The 19592-nt window shown below is 43.3% G+C and overlaps 1 protein-coding gene across 1 annotated transcript in view; it reads left to right on the top strand.

Annotated features, from left to right (window-relative positions):
* The window catches only part of LOC118780550 (metabotropic glutamate receptor 4-like), a 243547-nt gene that overhangs the window by 122006 nt on the left and 101949 nt on the right, over positions 1 to 19592 (top strand). The window contains exon 3 of the mRNA XM_036533113.1: positions 4095 to 4311. Coding sequence (XP_036389006.1) covers positions 4095 to 4311 — 217 coding nt within the window. The remainder of the gene's footprint in view (positions 1 to 4094; positions 4312 to 19592) is intronic.

Here is a 19592-nt window from a genome sequence, read left to right as displayed (position 1 = left end):
CTTAAAACCTGTGTATGCTGGGAATGTTTAGGATGGGGATATGCATTGTCCATGCAAGATGTCAGTTTCCTTTAACATTATTTTTAAGTCAATGAGCGGCATTAACATACAGTCTTAACATGGTGCCAGTATTTTGAAATTAGAGTTATGCTCGCTGCCTGTGTCCATAATTTATCTGATGTGTGAGTGGATGGTGACTGAAGTGGGCCCACAGGACCCACAGGACAATTGATGGGAAGATGCTCTGTACCTCAAACGAGGGAAAGACTGCAAAATGAGGGTGTCTGCCCCAAAGCACCGATCCCAGATCAGCGTCCATCTTACGTGGCTTGGATTAGACTTAGTTGTGATTAAGCAGATCTCAGATCAGTTGTTGGGGGCATGGGTTGTGTGTGGGTTAGGTGTGGGTGGGTGCAGCGTCAGGGGGTTATGTGCGTGTCGGTGTCATTAAACCTCACCTTCTGGCAGGGGTCACCCCTCTGACCCTCCTTTTAGCAAAACCCCCGGTTTGTGGATTCTTGAAGGGCCATTGATTATTTTAAAAGCCCATTGGACAATGGAGAGGCCCTCAGCTGCTCCGCAGGTCACAGACCAAATAATGTGGAGGGCCTTGATGGCACTGCATCCCTCTCGCTGTATTTATGGTCTAGACATTAATGGGCCTCCATAGACTTCTATTTCTAGAGAACTACATTCATGCATCTTACAGATATGGAGCTGCTTTTCAGTGAGCAGCCTGACAGCAGGTGACTGTTCCCATGCAACCACAACCACCATGTGAATAGAGGCTAAAAAACCTCCCTTGGCATCTCTAAAACCAGAGGTATTGTACTATCTTGATTCTGACTAGTATCTTTGCTGAAATATTTCTTCACCTGAACTCCGGTTTCCCCATTTAAAGGCAGCACTGTGCGCATGCAGCATGAATGGCTGTGGTCACTGAGGCTTGGCATCGAGTACAGAGAGCCTCTGATCTCACAGCCTCATTATTCAGCGGTTAGCCTCATTTCACCACACAGCTGCGAACTGCATAACATTGTTTGAAAAATTCTGGCTACTTCAGTTTGCTCGAACGGCATTTCACACACTGCAGTCTGTTTCCATCAGACTTGAAAGTATTATTTCAAATTAAAACTATGTGCCAATGGATTTTTTTGTTCTGAGGCTTACTGTTGTTTTACAGGATTTTTTTGAGCCTGTATTTCCTCTAGGTCCTTCACAGACAATTTATACTATCTGTGATATTATTTATTCATTACTTATCCAGGGCGACTAACAGACCATTAGACAATGCAAGCACAGAATACAAACAGCAAATTAGTAAGCGCAAATATAACCGATAGCCCAATAAACAAGTACTGAAAAAACCCAAGGCAACACGGCACAGTTAAAACCATTTTTAACGCAAATTACTAATGTGTAGCAATTCACATACTAATCACAGTAGCTAGCTGCAGATAATCAACTGTGTAAGCATGTTTACTGTTGGGTAAAAATATGCCTTGTCCTGTATATAGACATTAGCTGATATTGTATTTATTCACTTTCTGTACCACACCTCCACGCAACCTCCTACTTTGCTGAGACCTAACAGTATCTAATGCAACATAATGTGTCCTCTTGACGTATTAATGCATCGTATAAGGAATCTGAGCCTGCATCATGCATCTAAGTCATAATGTACAATTACGCTTTTTTCAAACTTAAACTCGCATGCCCCATAGGTGATTCATTGAAGTCTCTGGAGCGATCTCTGTTAAGACCAGGTCTGACGTTCTGTCCTTTACATGTCCACAAGTTTGACTTATGATCCGTGGGAGACTGATGCCAATAAAATATGCATCAGCATAAAAAAGGCTCTTCATATTTTATATTTTAGCATGAAACACATTATTGAACATCATAAAATCTACTCAGCTAACTCTAATGTGCGTGACGGAAGAGATACTGCAGGTGACTCTCAGCAAGTGCATTGGCCTGCATAAATCCAAAATAACTTGTGCAAGCAAGAACTGAAATGAATGATAAAGGTTTTCAATTCTCCTGAGATATGAAAAACAATTTGGGATGAAACCTGTTTCAAGACTCGGGATGGATTACCTCCTCACTGTACTCCTATGCTATTTTGACAGTTACCCGCTGCCTGTTATTGCCATTGTGTTGCTGTGCGTGCACACACACGCATGCATGCACACACGCATACACACACAGTTTCTACCGGAAAGCATGAAAAAGGTAAACATGATCTCTCACTCCTAAAGCATAAGGACACAAGGAGAGAGCACTTGATATAACCATAACTGAATAGTCGTGTTTATTCTAAACAGAATACTTTCTGTGCCATTCTCGGTGCCTTAATACTCAAATAGCGTTGGCCACATACAAAGACCCTGTCAGACTACTTGAAGCAAGTCCCCACTGTCATCAGACTGCTACCTATAAACACATTTCTGCCCCAGATGAATTGTGTTAAGCTGTGAAAAGCCAGTTATAAATCTCTATAAATCATGTACAACATCACAGTTTTCATTCAGAAATAGCACTTGCATACTCCATTTATTGGGGTTATTTCGTAATATAATTCCACAGTAATCTAACTGTGTTCTGTCATCTAAAATACATTTTAACTTCAACTTTCAGCTCTGTTTCTGGCTTCGTTAGAATGAGCCCAGCTGCAGAAATGGAACGCTTCTTCCATGGTGTGTCTCAGCTGGTCCTGTAAATAAGCAATATTATGTGACACTTGTCATAAGTAACAGTTAAGTGTATCAAAGCCAACTGTGACATTTGCTGAAATTCTCTCTGCTAGCAAATACACATGCAATCACATTAAGAGACTACTGTAAAGTGCACAATTTAATACTCTCTGGAATTTCTGGTTTCTGGATCTCTAAAAATAAAGTACTTCAACACTCCTCTACATGCCTGTCCCAGAGGAGAGTGGGAAATAAAGAAATTTCACATACAATTTGTCACTGCTATAACAAATCAAAATCACTTTCCTAGAGACAGTTTCTCAGGGTCTGAAACATATGCTAACTCTGGAGGTATACTTGCTTAACATTATATGAAATACATGTCTGTCCCATTGTGTATGTCTCTGTCTCTTTCTCTGTCTTCCTGTATATGGATATATATATATAGGAATATTGCGACAGCATCATCATGAAAAAGGCAAATCCATTATTTTTTGGTTATTGATCTAATTGATCGAAGTTGATCCAACACCTTAGAGAATTTAGTAACTGAAAGCATTACAGTGAAAGCTTGGCTTGGCTTGGCTTGGCTTAGCGCCATGACATTGGAAAAGCATAAAGTGCGAGTGAAGGGAAGGCACCATGCTTTGCAAAGCATCACATGCTTAACACTTATTTTTCCCTGTTGGGGCCTCACAGAGAAGAGCAAGCTAACATTACACATCTCTGTGCGTTTGGTATATCATAGCATTTTATATTTTGCAAACTAATTTGTTAAGTAAAGAGTTTTAAATTAACTGTTTTTTCTTGCCTCGTTCTGAGCCCCCCCATTATTAAGGGACATTGTGAGACTTCAGACTCCTAACTAAACTCTCTGACTCTATCTAGCTCTGTCTTCCCTTGGTGTAATTCTGCTCACTGCTCTGCCAGATGGGTTTCTTCACGCTGTTTTTGCAGGGGAGAATGGAGCCCGGTTTCTCATTGGCTGTGTCACTGTTAGACTCATATGTCGCCTCCATGGGTCATCCCTGTCATTGAGGGACATTGAAAGCCTTCAGAAACTCTTTAGCTGTAACTTCTCTCCGTGAAATCCTACTCACTGCTCTGTAAGAGTTTTCTTCTTTTTTCTGGGGGAATGGAGCCTGGTTTCACAGTGGTTGTGTCACCGTTAGAGTCGCATGTCGTGTCTGTGGATGGGTCTGTCTGTCCCCCGCGGTATGAATGGGACTGCACGCAGAGAGAAGCGAGCGAGAACCCAGCTGGTGGTAGAGGCCCGTCGGTCATGAGCAGCGCTGCAGAGACTCTGGCTGCTATTAATACCGATACCTGAGAACCGGACCGCCCCCCTCTCTGTCTCTCACTCCTTCCCTCACCCTCTCTCTCTCTAACTCCCCGCAGATCCCGCAGGTGAGCTACGCCTCCACAGCCCCCGAGCTGAGTGACAACACCCGCTACGACTTCTTCTCCCGCGTGGTGCCGCCCGACACCTACCAGGCCCAGGCCATGGTGGACATTGTCAAGGCCATGCGCTGGAACTACGTCTCCACGGTGGCCTCTGAGGGCAACTACGGCGAGAGCGGCGTGGACGCCTTCATCCAGAAGTCCCGGGAGGATGGTGAGTCCAAACTGTCCACCTTTGCTTCATGCGGCACTTTGTGTGAGGGGCGGGGCAGCGGAAAGACTTCCAGGAGAGCCAAGTTGCGCTTTTGAACAGGAGATCCGTGAGAATCCGTCGCTCCCCGCCCCACATTTCGACCCATGCATTTTTCTTGGCGCTTTCCATCCGTCCAAACACAAATACGCACCCGCTCAAAGTCAATTTCTCAATCAATATTAAAGCGTGCTGGGATGTTGAGCTGCATGAATGAGTCCCTGTCAAGCGTTTCATGGGAAGACAGAACTTGTCATAGCAGCAGAGGAGCCGTGTGCTCTCCCGATGGGGAGCCCTCAATATGCCAGGCTCCAGAGATGCAGATACCATGTGATGAAGTACGCCTCTTATCCTTTCATACCACTCATGAAAGGGCCCTTGAAATATAACGGGCCCTTTCACTGTTGATTTGGATTGTTCGTGGCCCAAGGAAAAATTGGCGGATAAGAATAGCAGTCTTTGAAAGCCTCGCCCTCGCCTTTGTATGAACCGCGGTCCCATAATTCCGCTGTATGTAGTAATTTTCTCTGGTGTGCGCTTTTTCTGCATTAGATAGGCTGTGTTTGAACCTGGAATAGTTCACATAGCATTCCTGTGGTCTGAGCTATCAGAGATCCAAGATTTTTTAATCTAATTTAACAGGTGCTATGTGCTCAGGGAATACTTCAATTCTGAGGGCATACCCAAAACCTCTTTTAGCATAAATGACATTTTGCCTCACCAGGTTTTAGTTCTAGAGAAGGATTCCAAAGCTAAACTTAAAAAGGCATGCTGGTGTGGAATAATGTGTGAACTGTCCAGTAAAACTGCTCTTTGTCATCAACTGTTATCAAAAAGGCTGTTGCTTGAGGTGGCAGATAGTTTTTTGTGAAGTTACAGGGTGTGAGGTGTGTCGGTCTTCCTAATACAGTGGGGAAGCATGGTCTTGCTTCCTATCTGAGTAGAGAGATGTCTCTTCTTCTTGGAGAATGCAGACATGATCTTTCTTCCTTTTGGAGTGGTGAGACAAGGTCTCTATTCCTATTGGAGAGCAGGGGTATGATCTTTCTTCCTATTGGACACAATGTGTCCGTTTGCGCACAGAAGCTGGGGCGCCCTGCCGCAGCGAGGGAGCGGGGAGATCCTGGCATCCCTGGTCGCCCCTAACATGCTGTAAAACACGATGGAAAGGGCAGCTAATGTGGCTCCATTGTGCTTGCCAAGCCACCAAAGGGAAGTGACAGCGGGGATTAGAAGCCGCCAGTCTGATAGAAGGGTCCTGTGCGGCCTATTCAAACTGATCCTGCGGCCTCCGTCTCTAATTGTGGTGAAACTCTGCTCCTGCTGCAGTCATTGTCACAAAAAGCCCAAAAAAGCCCAAAAAAGGGAAGCATGGGTGTTTTATTACACTCTGCTAGATCTCGCAAACAAACACGGCGGTCCACCCATCTCGGTTCCTTGGCGGGAGGCCATTTGCAAATCCGAATGATCCCTTCTCCTTGCTATAGCGAGCTAAACAGAAACCCGCTGGTGCAATTCAGCCCACTTAAACAGACAATCAAAGCTGCCAGAATGGCTGGGGAAAATGAACCTATTTGAAGCCAAAAATCCCCCCCCCCTCTAAATGGCTATGGGAATTAATAGCGACCACATTTCTGTGGCGTATGAACATATTTCTTGTTTTCCCGTTCAAAAATGCTTTTGCGTTGTGGCGCCCGTTACAAGGATATTGTGGAAAATGATTGATTTGGTTCCTTGTTGTTTGCTGGCGAAGCCCTCAGGGCTATTTATCTCTGTCACCTCTCGCCTCAAACGTGGTTTAGATTGACGAGCTGAAATCATTTTGGCAACGTCAGCTGAGAAACAAGTGGATATTGGTCTACACCGTAGGGGAAAAATAAATTAATTACAAAAAAAAACTTCTTTTATTGAATAATGTATTGATGGGAGTAATGCATGAATGAATTAATATTCATATTTTATCTGTGACAAGAAGAGAATCATTTGAAGGCAGCGCACACCTGGTACATGTCACTGTTGTGATACTGTTTGCTTGAGTACATGCATGTGTGAGTGTGAGTGTGTGTCTGCGCATGTGTGGTTGAGAGGACTATGGCTAGTTTTGTGTGTGTCTGTGTGTATGTCTGTATCTTTGTGCCTGTGTGCGTGCGTGTGTGCGTGCGTGCGTGCGTGCGTGCGGTTGTGTGCATGTATGTGTGTTTGTGTGTGCGTGCGTGCGTGTGTGTGCATGTATGTGTGTTTGTGTGTGTGTGCCTGCGTGTGTGTGCATGTAGGTGTGTTTGTGTGTGTGTGCGTGCGTGTGTGTGCATGTAGGTGTGTTTGTGTGTGTGTGTGCGTGTGTGCACACTTGCATTAGTGCTTGTTTTAGTGTCTGTATTGTAAGCGCTGCTGTAGAGCTGTCAAGCTCTTGATTTGTTATTAATTACAGTGGGAGCTGGTGATGGTGGTATGTGTGTGCCAGTGAATCATAGCTATTCAGAGCCTTTATTCTGCAGTCTTTTTTTGTTGAAGAAAGACATCTGTCTCCTTGAACCTCCGTGGCCTTCCCTCCTCCCTCGCTGCTGTGGCATTGTTCTGTGTGTGACCAATCACAGCCAGACAGCTCACCTATCTTCCCTTGCTTGGCCAATACCGTTAGCTTGGAAACCTTTGTTGCCAAATTCACCTTTTCATCCAGGACCATCGAATGTTATGTAAAGTAGAAAATAACCAGGGGGCTATAACCAAGCAGGGTGCTACCCCAAATTTAAAAAAGAAGCAGGAAGTTGCTGCCATACATCAGATGCTTGTCATTCTCCTGAGCCCTTCACACGTTGCACAGTGTCTGTCGGAAAGGTAATGTTGATGACACCTATTTTAATCATTTGTATGGAAAGACTATATCAATCTCACTCTCTCGCAGATATATTGAGGGGTCATATGTTTTTCATAACTATATCTATGCCTTTTTAATACTGCAGCTCAGTTCACATAAAAAGAATCAGAATATCGCTATTCTGAGAGGGTAGCTGTCTCCAGGCTCTGGGTACAGTGTGTCTCTGAGCTCTCGCAGGTAAGGCAGGCGGCGTGCTGCTCGACTTTGCCGATTAGAGAGCGGCAGCGGAGCGGCGGCCAGCGAGCACATGGACACAGGTCATGGGTCAGTCCCCCTTTCCCACTGCCCAGCTGGGTTAATAACCAGAACCGGGAGTGGAGCTCCCACGCAGCAGATGGGCAGCAGCCAGGCTGAAGGGGGAAATCCAATTGCACTCATGGCAGAAATGACATTGCTGCTCCAGGAAGTGGCACACTCTATTAAATCAAGGGGCCAGCTTTGGAAACCCAGGCAGATTGCAGGCACTGTTTGTTTTAGCGGAGAGTTTGCCGGTCAGCACAGGGAAAGTAAATACACGTTGCAAATTGGAGGAGTTGACGAGGGGGGCTCAATGGCTTAAAGCTGGAAGAGGAGAGATAAGGACAGACAGAGTCAGAAGGAGAATGGCATAGAGAAAGAGAGAGAGAAGGAAGGGGAGAGAGATGAGGAATGCCAAAGATAGACAGAGGGAAGAAAGGGGAGAGGGACGAGGAATGCCAAGGAAAGAGAGAGAAGCAGACACACTGATGAACATGCAGACATGGGTAGATGAACACACGCGCACACACGCACACGGACACACACACGGAAAAGGAATATGGACATACAGGCATACATGGGCACACAGGTGCTACAGAGAGCAGTCCCAACAATGCCAGTGAGGGATTTGTTCCTTCATCAGCTCCTGTCAAGCATAAACATCTGCCAAGCTATACACATTCTTTTACATTGTGATAATCTGTAGAAGCCATAGTCCAGCCACGTTTTTGTTGTGACTGACTGTTCCTACACTGAGCCCTTCCCCAGCACCTGCTCACACATCCGCCAAGCAAGGAGCAGAGAGGACCCACACCCAGGGAACAGAGCTGTGGTCTCCGCATGAGGGGAGTTTAGAAGTTAAACCTCTTTGTTGTGGGTCAGGCCCTCAGGCTGCCCCTCAATGGCAGAAAAGTTCAAACAAATTTCATAGTTTTTGTAGTCTGGTGGCTGGTGGAACGGAATGCTAAATTTACTCGGTAGAGCTTGAAGACTCTGTTCCTGGCCAAGCACACTGAGCAAAATACACAATATTGACTTATCGCCATCGTTGGAAGCCCCTTTTCGAGATACAATTAGTATGCCCGTCAGTTCAGCAAAATACTTTTACGGAGAGCAATGCGGCGACATTGTGGCATTTAGAAAGACCACAAAAAACAAAAGGAACTTAAATGTCTATTACTGCTTTTGCGTAACGTTCAGCACAGAGGGCGGAAGCAATCCAACACTTCCGTTAATATCCAATAAAGCATGACATGTCCAATTAGAGTCCTGCTCACCCGACCACAAGTGCTGACTTTTCCATTTGTGAGCTAAATTTCCGAAAGGTCTGTGCATTCCAGAAGCCAGCTGGTAAGCTGTTATACAGTGTATTTTAATGAGGCCAAACTGAGATGGCAGGATTCACTGACCCCTGTGCATTCTTATTGAGCTCCTATTCAGAATATGTGTAATAATCTTTTTATAACTATGTGGCTCTGAGTAGGGCTTTACATAGCAACTCTTTCTAAAAAAAAAAAAAAAAAAGAGCCCAGTATTCAGCCTTCCGTAAAATAGCTACAATTACAAACAAATACATAATTTCATAGGTGTAGAGCTGAAGAAGTATTATATCTCAATGAGAATGTAAACCGAGCAAAGCTGAGAAATTGAAAACAAATTGTAATCATACACTGTGCTGAATCTGCCATTTTGTCCCAGCTCACTGCTCATCGAAACGGTTGTTGAAGCTCCTGTGCGGCATTTGAGGGGGAACAATTATTCACTGGGCTCAAGTGCAACCTGTGGATAAAAACGCCTGTAAACAATGCAACTCAATCGGCAGTCAACGAGGGGCCACGCAGGCCGAGCCTCATATGCAAGTATCGCACCGGCTCTTCCCTTTGCAACACTAATCATCCGAATGAATGAGGAACTGAGTGTGGCCTCCTAGCCCGTTGCGCTCATTAACAGTTATCTACTGTACCTATGTTGATTCATACTTTTGATGCAGTGTAATGGATTTAATTGCCCTCCGTAAGAAAAAGGTTACTGAAAAATTACTGCCGAGCAAACTACTCAGTATTCAGTAAGTATCAGTGAGCTGGAGTGCATGGAACAGAGGAAATCAACAACGACGACAAAACAAAATAGCAAAGACCCTTGTTGTCTCCAGCACAGTCCTAACCTAATGTGATTTGTTTGCATTGCCAAAGGCCAAGTGGTTTGTGAGTTTGTCTGTTAAATCTGTTAAACCTTTTAACCTGTCTCGCTTTTTTATTTTTGACTATTTTATTGTGCTGAGAAATGGCAATGACTAAGTAACTACTATTATATCCTAAAGGCAACAGAGAATGACCCTCCTGGATGCATCCTCTCTAGGTACTGATACACAGATCATTAGCAGGGTAGAAGGGGAAGAAATGGAAAGTGAGGGGTTTGTCTGAGTTAGTAAGGTCAACATTGAAACCCATTTTAGATCAAGCAGAAGAGGTGAAACCTTTGGTGGAGCATGCCAGCTTCAGTCAGTCACAGACAGTTGACAGATCAAGCTTAAGGCAGCTGCAATTACAGTAGTCTGTGTGAAATGTCAGTGTTAATCCGAATAATTAATGCATGTTCAATATGCATCTGGTAAACATGTGTGCATTTCATTTCTAAGGAACATTTGATGTTAATTCCATAATAGATAAAAACATTCTTCTAAAGAAGTTCATCCACTTCTTTAAGCAAGGAATGGGAAACTTATGTATATGTGTATGCATCATATTCTATCTATCTATCTATCTATCTATGCATCTGTCTGTCAGTCTGTCTGTCTGTATGTCTATCCATATATCTGTGTTTCTATCAGTAGCATGTTGTGTCACAATACTGGGAGCGGCTGCTGTGCCATCCTGTGTGAGGCACAGAATAGAGCTCTATAATAAAAGAACCATCCAGCCATTTTCTCTCAAAGGAATAAAACAAAAAGCAAAACAAAAGGAAGTCCAAAACAGAACAGAATGGAACAATGTCCCCCTGTCCCGAGGTGGTTCTCCCACAGGGGCTAGGAGGACGAGTCTCTCCATGACAGGCGTAAGCGGAGGGGTTTTTGGGGCGACCGCCCACACAGCAGCTGTGCCCACGACGGTCTCTCCCACAGCGGGCCGGGGCCTCCACAGAACGCCCCGGTGACGAGCAGCACCTGGGCTGATAACCGATCAAACTCAGCTGCGCCTGCGCCTCTATGGGAGGCTGCCTCTGTCCAAGGTTCTGGAAGCCCCACAGGCTTCAGGAAATTGCAGAAACATCTGACAGCGGCCAGAAGCAGCTCTCTCTGCAACCAGCACTGCCCCCTCCCAGCACCACTCATTCCATTTGCTAAATGAAACTGCATTGAATTCAAATCATCTGCAATGAATTGCTCCACGGTTTGGAGAGATCCCATTTTCATAATACTGACACATGCACACACACATGCAAACGCACACTCACACACATGAATGCAGGCACACTCACACACATACACACACACACACACACACACAGACACACACACACACATCAATGTACATGTATGCACACACATATGCACACAATAACAAAAGCATGAAGTATGAGACACAAAGGGATAAGAAGAGGGTAGGAGGTGGCCATGATGTCAGGAAGACAGTACTGAACTGTGTTGTGTGTGACCTCAACAGCAAAGATCACTATACCATCCCTCATATTCTTTCTGTCTGGGGAGACGCAGGTATAATGAAGCTGAAAATCACAATGGTGCATGCCATAGTGACCACCCATTTATCAGTGTGATGAATGCGTTCTCAATAACAATGATAATGAGGTCTCGTCTAGCTGTCTGTGATTGGCCTCACTTCCAGAATAGCTTGCCCTCCTTCAAAAGGAAGTGAAATTACTGCTCGTTAAGGAGTGCTGAATCTGAACTGTTTTGTCCAAAATAGTTTATTTCTATGAATGTTTTGCTTGGCTGTAGAATAAGAACACAAAAGGATATGAAAAGGTATTCAAAGGAGTAGTGCATGCTCATTTGAGTATTTTTGGATTATAAGTGTGGCGGTAATATTTTTAGAGTGGAAGGTTTCTGTCCCTTTGGATTAGTTCAATTGCGGGAGCTCTGTAACTTACTGTTCGAAAAGGATTTTTCCCCTCGGCAAAAAGTCTGTTGGACAGTAACCTTTCCAAGGATAAGAAGTAAATGCAGAGATTCTGGCAGACACAGTTTTATGGAGCTCCTTAATGTAGAGGTTTCTGATGTCCTTGTCTGTATAGTACATATAAGCTGGGATCAGTAAGGTGCAAATAAGAACAGGGAGCTTATGCTTTACATTATATTAGATGATCTCTATATCCTCAAATCCCTTAGCCCCAAAAAGTGCACCTTCCAGTTAAGTCTGCTTTTCTTTGACCTTGGCAGCTTCTTGTTGGTCAAAAAATACTCCTTCCAAGGCTTTAGTATCTCTGTCATATTTTACTTAAACATATCTATAATATAGTTGTTACACATTAATGAGATCACCAAACATGAACCTTAAAACATATCAACTGAAATACTTGCATGGTTTCTGTTTCTTTATCTTTGATGTATTTGCTCTGAACTCTCAGGTTTCCCTTTGATGTAGAAGTCTGCAGGAAGGATGCAGTTAGCATAAGATAATATTTGCTCACTTACCCCCGTTCTTCAAAGATTAAGACGTGAGAATTGTTATGGATAACATCAGTGTTTCCCCAACAGAGGTACTCAGGTTCAGATTCATCGAAAGGAACCCTCAACAGGGGCGTTGCCTTGTCACCGTGTCCAGCATCAACATATTTAAATGGCACTGCGGCTTCAGTCTGTGTATTCATTCTGAGCCAGGCCACCAGGTTAACTTCCTGTCCGGCCAGCCTGAGAGATTGTCCAGTGGAGGAATAGCCTTCTTGCCCAGCTCTGCCCGCCAGTTGGACGTCAGGTTCGCCCCGGCCCAAAACGACGTGACCTAATCAGATGGAGCTTGAAGGAGGCCCGGTCACGGTACAGCCAGGAGCAGGCGACATTAACCTTTACTTTGGGCGAGCACCCATATCCGGTGTCTTAATTATCCCAATTCACATTTCATTCCTCAAAATGTCCACAAGAATCGGATTCAGCCCCAAGCAGGAGAGAGCCTCCCCCCCCCACTGATGGACAGCCAGCGCTGTCGTCCTCTCACCCACACACATACGCTGCTGTTTGCTCTCCTGATTAAATATCACTTTTTCTATTTCCCTGTCTTAGAGATATCAGTGTTGTGGGATTCATTTATGCTGTCGTCCTGAGAATGTGATATGAGTAAGTAAGTAACCAGTGTTATTATTATGCTTAAATTATTGCATTAACAATAGCAATACTACTACTACTACTGCTTCTGCTAGAACTACTAGTACTATTCCTACAACTGCTATTAATAGTAATAAAAATAACAAATCAGTTATTATTATCATAATCATTATTGTTATTACAATCATCATCATCATCATCATCATCGTCAGTACCAGCAGCAGCATCATAAAATAGGAAAGAGTGTGAAAGAGTTATTAAACAGCAGGTGACTGGATCCTATATACTCAGGGGACCACATGCTTAATAGATAACAGACAACACAGCTTGATGTATGTCAGGCTCCTCAGTGCATATGCATTCCATGCATATTTAGAATGCGGTATGCGGCACATTCAGACACACGGGCGAGGGATCTGTCACATGGAAGAGTTTCATTTCAGAATCATTCCAGGGAGCAGAATCCACGTGCACTCATTTGTGTGACATCTTCTGTCGGGCGTACCGGCTCGGCTCCGTAACCGTGTCCCAGTTCCTGCACCAGCCAGCGTGGCGTGTTCTGCGGCTCCGCATTACATGTTCCATATGGCCTTTTAACTGCAGCCACTCACCCAGCCCATCATTTATTTATGGCGCTTTATTAATTATCCCGGATCACTCAAACATCCCGCTGAATGATTCAACCTATCTTGTAGCGATTTGTTTATGTAATTCAATTTTGCAGCTTAATTAGTCTGCAGCGGGGATGGGAGGGAAATCAAGCTCTTGATCGCTGAAGTTTTTATCGTTTAATCTCAGGGCTGGCGATCACAGAAGCTGTGTTGTCGGATATGTGCTTCGGCCAAATTTTTGGTACCATCGGTGACACCGGCCTCCGAGCTGGGACGAGGGTTCAGGTCTATCTGGCAGGCCGCAACAGTTTTGGCGAAGCGTGTCCAGCCTGTTGTCTTCTGAGAGGTCCTGAAGGACATTTCGATTGGATGATGACCAACGCGAAGGTTCAGCACAGGAAAAGGGCTCCCTGCTTCAGTGCCTCCTCCAATCAAAAGCTCATTCAGATAAGGATGGATCGCACTGGAGAATAAACAAGCCAGCTCAAGACAAGTAAAACTAATGCGTGTGGTTTTATCATCTCAGGGTAACATCCTGTTATACACAACAGATAAAATTGGCAGCTGCACAAGGAACAAATCTTGAAGAAAGCCCTGCTGTGTTCCAAACAGCAGAGACAACATAGAAGCAATTTAAAATGGTTATTTTTGGCCCTTTCCAAAATCAGATAAAAAACTTAAAACATTGTCATTTCTTTTGCATAATCACAGGAAGAGAAACGGAGAGTGTTGAAGGCAAACACGATTCTGATTGAGTGTTGCCCATTTATCTGCTCGGTTCTGTTCCTATTTAAATCATCTCATTAACTATGCTGACTGCATTTACAAGTATTAGCGCCAGATGATATAATCATGTTGAAAAGAAAAAAAAAAACAGCTGTAGGATGAATGTTCAGCTTTGATTAACATCATTCACTGTAAAAAGGAAACTAAACAAAAAAAAAAATGGAATCATTTTGCCTCTTGTGTTTCGGTCAATCCATCTCTCCAGACCTTATGTTGCTGACTTGGGCTGATTTTTTTCCCCTTTTTCTTTGGTGAACTAATCTTCCCTGTCACAGCAACTGCAGTGTGGATCATGTCTCCACTAAAGACCAGAAGCCCATTGTTTTCCATTGCTGTTTGCAATTACAGCCTTTCCTGCGAGACCCCGGGGGTGTATTGGTCAGGCTACAGTGTGAGGATTTCCACAGGAGCCCGAAGCAAACTTATTTCCTGCCGTATTTGAGAAAGCTGCTTCATTTCAGGCTAACCCTGGTGTATAGAATGGATCTTTCCTGCCACTGCGGCTTCATCTAGAGGAACTGGGTCCTGCCAGAGTGAGGTACCGCTCCCAGCAAAATACGCAGCCAACTTTTTTTTTTTTTCAAATGAAATGTGAAAACGACAAGGAAGATCCGGGACAAGGGACAAGGTTATCTCTCAGGGAGTCACTTGCTGGCAGAAAATGCTGAAGGAAAAAGAATGAATGAGAGTGGGAATAATTCATGACACGCGGTCTACATAGGCTAACTTCTGTTTGATCTGGAGATATTTACTGTGTTTTGCTAAGGCTTGATGGCATCATCATATTTTATATCTCCGGTGGCAATAAAGTTGCCTCTGTAAAATATGATTGAGCTTGAAAGGCTTTTCATCCCACCCAGTCATTTTTTTTGTCCCCCCTGAGTATAACCAAACTCTAAAATTTACCAGCCATGGAAATGTTTTCACTTTCGTTCTGTGACCTTCATATGAACCTCGTAATTGAATTATTCAATTCCAGTTTTACGTTATACAATGCATTTAATAAATACTTTATTAAGGTGCTCCCGGTAGCTGCATTTTTCTTTCATGTCACAGCTCTGGAGGAAAAGATAGGGTGCTGGACATTTACTCTCCCTTATGCCCCCCATAAAACATTAGGAAATAATATCTGAAAAAACGACACAGCTATACGTTAATCCATGTCACACACGGTAAAGTAAGATGTAATATTCTTGGCTCCAGGAATATGACTTGGAGATATGCACTAGGTTTTCTGGCAAGTCTTTATCATGGGTTAAAGGTCCAACAGAATGTATGCCGGATGTTATTGTAAGACTAGAAAAGTGATTCCTGCTCCAACACAGCTGAGATGTTTCCACTTCACAAAGTGATTAAAAAGAAGCTGGAATGAAGTTACTGGATTTGCACAATGATAAACTATATTATGAGAAACGAGTCGATAAATGGAAAGAAAACATTGGTTTTAAGAGGATGTATAGCCATGCTTCGCTCTAATCCCTCGTCATCACTGGCAGTGTGAAAACACTGGCTGCATAATGAAAATATAATCACTTTACCTAATGGGAACATCTCTAGCCTTGACTGCACAGCCGTTTGCTTTCCATGGTGTACCAAACACTGATTGGAAACGCTTAATCCACTTCCAAAACTAAACATATTAATAACTGCACCATACTCCGAGTGTAATCAACACAATATTTCAATCCACAGCATCCACTGCACTGCATATGTCATTGTGTTTGTCTGCATGTGCACGTATGTGTGTGTGTGTGTGTGTGTGTGTGTGAGAGAGAGAGAGAGAGAGAGAGAGAGAGAGAGAGAAAATGTAATTTATTCAGTGGTCTTGTTATTGCATTCATAGTTTAAAGCAAAAAAAGAAACAAGAAAAATCTTTGGGGTCTGCATTTTAATACTAGTATAGCTGAAGATCATCATTTATTTATATGGTATCACATGTATATCATATTAGAAGTATAACATTATGGTTTTTAACTGAAAAGAATGCATTGAGTCACAAGGAATGCATGAAATTAAAGCAGATGCACTAAATATTACCTACATTTACAGGAGAAAGAAATATCCTATTATTAGTATTTAATCCCTTTAAATATGAGTCATGTGGGAAAACATGTAGAGTTGCATATATTAATATATACTGCATGCACACGTCCAGGAGAAAGAAACTGTTTCATTGTTTTCTTTGGTCTATGTCCAACATCACTGACCTAGAAAACCTTACAACAAAGAACTCTGAACTCTTTCTCATTTTTTTCTTCATTTCTGGTTATTTGAAACCCAAAAGATATATTTTCGAAGAAGATGCTTTAAAAAGACCTTAGTAATTTGATTTCAACATGTCTCTGTCCAATCGTAGTCATACCGGAGCATGTAGAGCAGATCAAGTGTTCCTATTCCAGATGGGGTCAGTCCTGAATCTGTTTCCAGGAACTTTCCAAATTCAGGCATGGAAACTTCATCTGGTCTCTTCTGAGGGACATGACTTGGGAATGATATGAGCTGACCTGAATTGGGTTGACCTGAAATAGGTTAAAAATGGTGGTGAGAAATTAGGTAAGGTGTTGGAGACAGAGACAGGAAAGAGGGACATACAGAAATGTACCTTATCATATTAAGAGTGTTATCGCCCCACCAGTTTATGGATCAAGTCCAAGGAAAGATGCTGCTGCTGCTGGATCCTTAAGCAAAGCAAACCTTGAAGTAAACCTTGAATTTCTCATGAATAAAATAATGAACAGGTGTATAATAAACAGGCTGCAGGATGAAGATGCAGCATGTTTATGAACTGATATGCGGCTCTGGTTGGTGCTGTGTGAATTATATTCCTCATACTCTATTATGCTGAGAAACATTCGTTTCAGCACAGGATTGCAGTGTAAACTCAGATCAAACGTGGGTAATCATATGCATAATGCTTCTCCTTTCCGTGCATTTCTGATGTGTCTTTAGATAATTCCCTCTCTCAGATGTACAGAGCTACAATCAAAGGAAGATATTTTCATACAACATTGTGACGATTTAAAAGCAAAGGATGCATCCAATTTTAATTTGCCAAGAAGAAAAACAAACGAAAAAACAAATACATATTGATGCTGAAGAACTGGCTATATGAAGACAAGACTAGAACGTTCACAAGATCTTGTGTGCTACCTGTGGCTCTGTGTGTCCTCAGTAGTGTAACGCTCATTTCTTTTTGTTTTGTTTTTCAGCCTTGTGTTTGGAGGTCTGTAGTTATGTGAGTGTGCTGAGTGATTGTCACAGGTTTCCTTATGGATCAGGCATAGTTCAATGTGATCCTGCTTTTCTCTTTGAACAAGATAATACGAAATTCCCGTTTAACTCCCCAAGACAGAGAGGCAGGGAGACTGGGCAAGTTAAATTTAGCTGTGCGTGGCCCTTGCTATGTTTTCCAGTGCATGAACTCGTTTGTTGGGAGAGATCGCTAATGATGGCACAGAGGAATGGAATCGGGCATGGTGACTGCCTTGCCTTAGAGGACGGAGGAGATATCAGAGCTCACATGCTCTGCAGCCAGCACTGGCGACAGCCGTGAAATCCGCGTTATAAATAGGCTATGAGGCACTTCTGCTTGACCTCCTGTATATGGCACTGTATGTTCCCGTTTATGGTCACGCAGGAAATGTGACAGTGACTTGTCAACCAGAAGATTGGCGTTAATCATTAATGTTCAGGAAATGATATCTCGGTGAATAACCAGCTGTAGCAGTGATAATATGTATGTGTAATATCTCTCTGCATATGTAAATGCAGCATGATAGTAGGAACTGGCAATGTAAGATCTTGGGTGTTGTATTTTTTGTGAATCTTGAGCAGGGTTGATGACCTGAATTGCCTCTTCAGGCATATCCTATTACATAAACTGATAATGTGTTAAAATATGGGAGTATTTGTTTGAAAATTGGACTGGCGACCTCAAAGCACCCTCTTCCCTTCCCAGGTCTGGCACTTGAATTGCGTTAAACGTTAGTTTGATAAGTGCAGCAGCTATTCACAATAAATCTTAAAATTAACCAGATGTTTTCTAAAGAAGCAAAGATTTTCCACGCATTCCAATTCGTGTGTTCTGAAAGGGTTTGTGAGCATGGGTTTAGTCGATGGGAGAAACCTTTGATTATTTGCAGTGTGAATGAACTCGGTTCGTGCACTCAGGCTATGGCAGTGTGCAAAATAACTGACAAACCACACCTGAAGAGGGAAGAGTTATACCCGTTGATGTGTGGGTAATATACCTTAATGTCTCCATTCTTTGAGAAATGGGAAGCACATTGTTTACTGCTACTATGTAAGACAAAGTGGCCAAACCATCAGCCATTATGTCTGGCCTCCTTTAAATCACAGGAGCTCTTCGACATCATTCTTGCTTAGTTTTGTGCAGCACTCTCAGAGATTGCCGTTTGAGGAACTGGTACTCGCCGTGATTTGTCACTTGATCATATAAATTAGCCCGCATTGCAGATGCGGCCTGCAGTTGATTTGCACCCACATAATTCACTCATTACTCTCTCCTCCTAATGGGATTTTTAAGGACACAAATCCTGACGTTCGGCAAGTTCTGACAGGTCGGTGAGTTTAATGCCCGCTATTGATGGCCTTTGTTTGATAGGGAGAGACACTACTGGAGTGCTATTGGTCCTTCTGCCTTGAAAGCAAATACGAAAAAAAAGAAGAAGGATAAGAAAAAAATAATAATGTCAAGATAAACCACAGCCTTTTGATTGCAACATCTGAGACAGCAAACGCAGCCCATCGAAGGAAAAAGATTTCCTCCTCTTGAAGTGACATCATAAGAAGATTATGATAATTGCCCCTTTAATGCAGTCTGTTTGGGACCTATTTCAGCACTAGGGATGCTTCTTCCTTCTGCGCCCCTCCCTGTGCCTCTCACAGGACTGGGGCACTATCTGGCAGTCGATCTGTCCTGGATGGAGGGGGGGATTTGAAGCACAGATTCACAGATTTTTTTTTTTTTTTTTTTGGAGGGGTGAGAGTTGGAAGGGGAAGAGGACAGATCAACTAAGAGGAGAGAGCAGTGCCTTGGTCCAGGTTAATTCATCTTCTGTCCTGTACTGCCTTGATGCTAATTACTAGGGTTCAAAACCTTCTAAATTAATCCCTGCAGATTAAGTAAATACAGCCCCTCTCATAGTCCAGCCTGGCTGCTTTATTCGCCCTGAATGCTTCTCTTGCAATGATTGGGTTAAAAAAATGATCCTTTCCTCACCCTGTGACCAGGAGGAAGTGTAATGTGAAGTGTAGCATCATGGAATACATGACTTTTTATCTCCGACATACCTTCTCTTATGCCCTCATCATGTTGGGTATTGTAGAGAGGCATCAAGGTCACTTAAAACCCATTTGAGTGAACATGAATGTTTCAGCGGCGGGGAGAGATCTGTCTTACCTGTGGTAATACTGTCGCTGTTATCTTTGTATAGAA

Source organism: Megalops cyprinoides, chromosome 7 (assembly GCF_013368585.1).
Source record: "Megalops cyprinoides isolate fMegCyp1 chromosome 7, fMegCyp1.pri, whole genome shotgun sequence".
Lineage (NCBI taxonomy): Eukaryota > Metazoa > Chordata > Actinopteri > Elopiformes > Megalopidae > Megalops > Megalops cyprinoides.
Note: the sequence above shows the minus strand (reverse complement) of the source record. Positions and strands in the feature narration are given on the sequence as shown.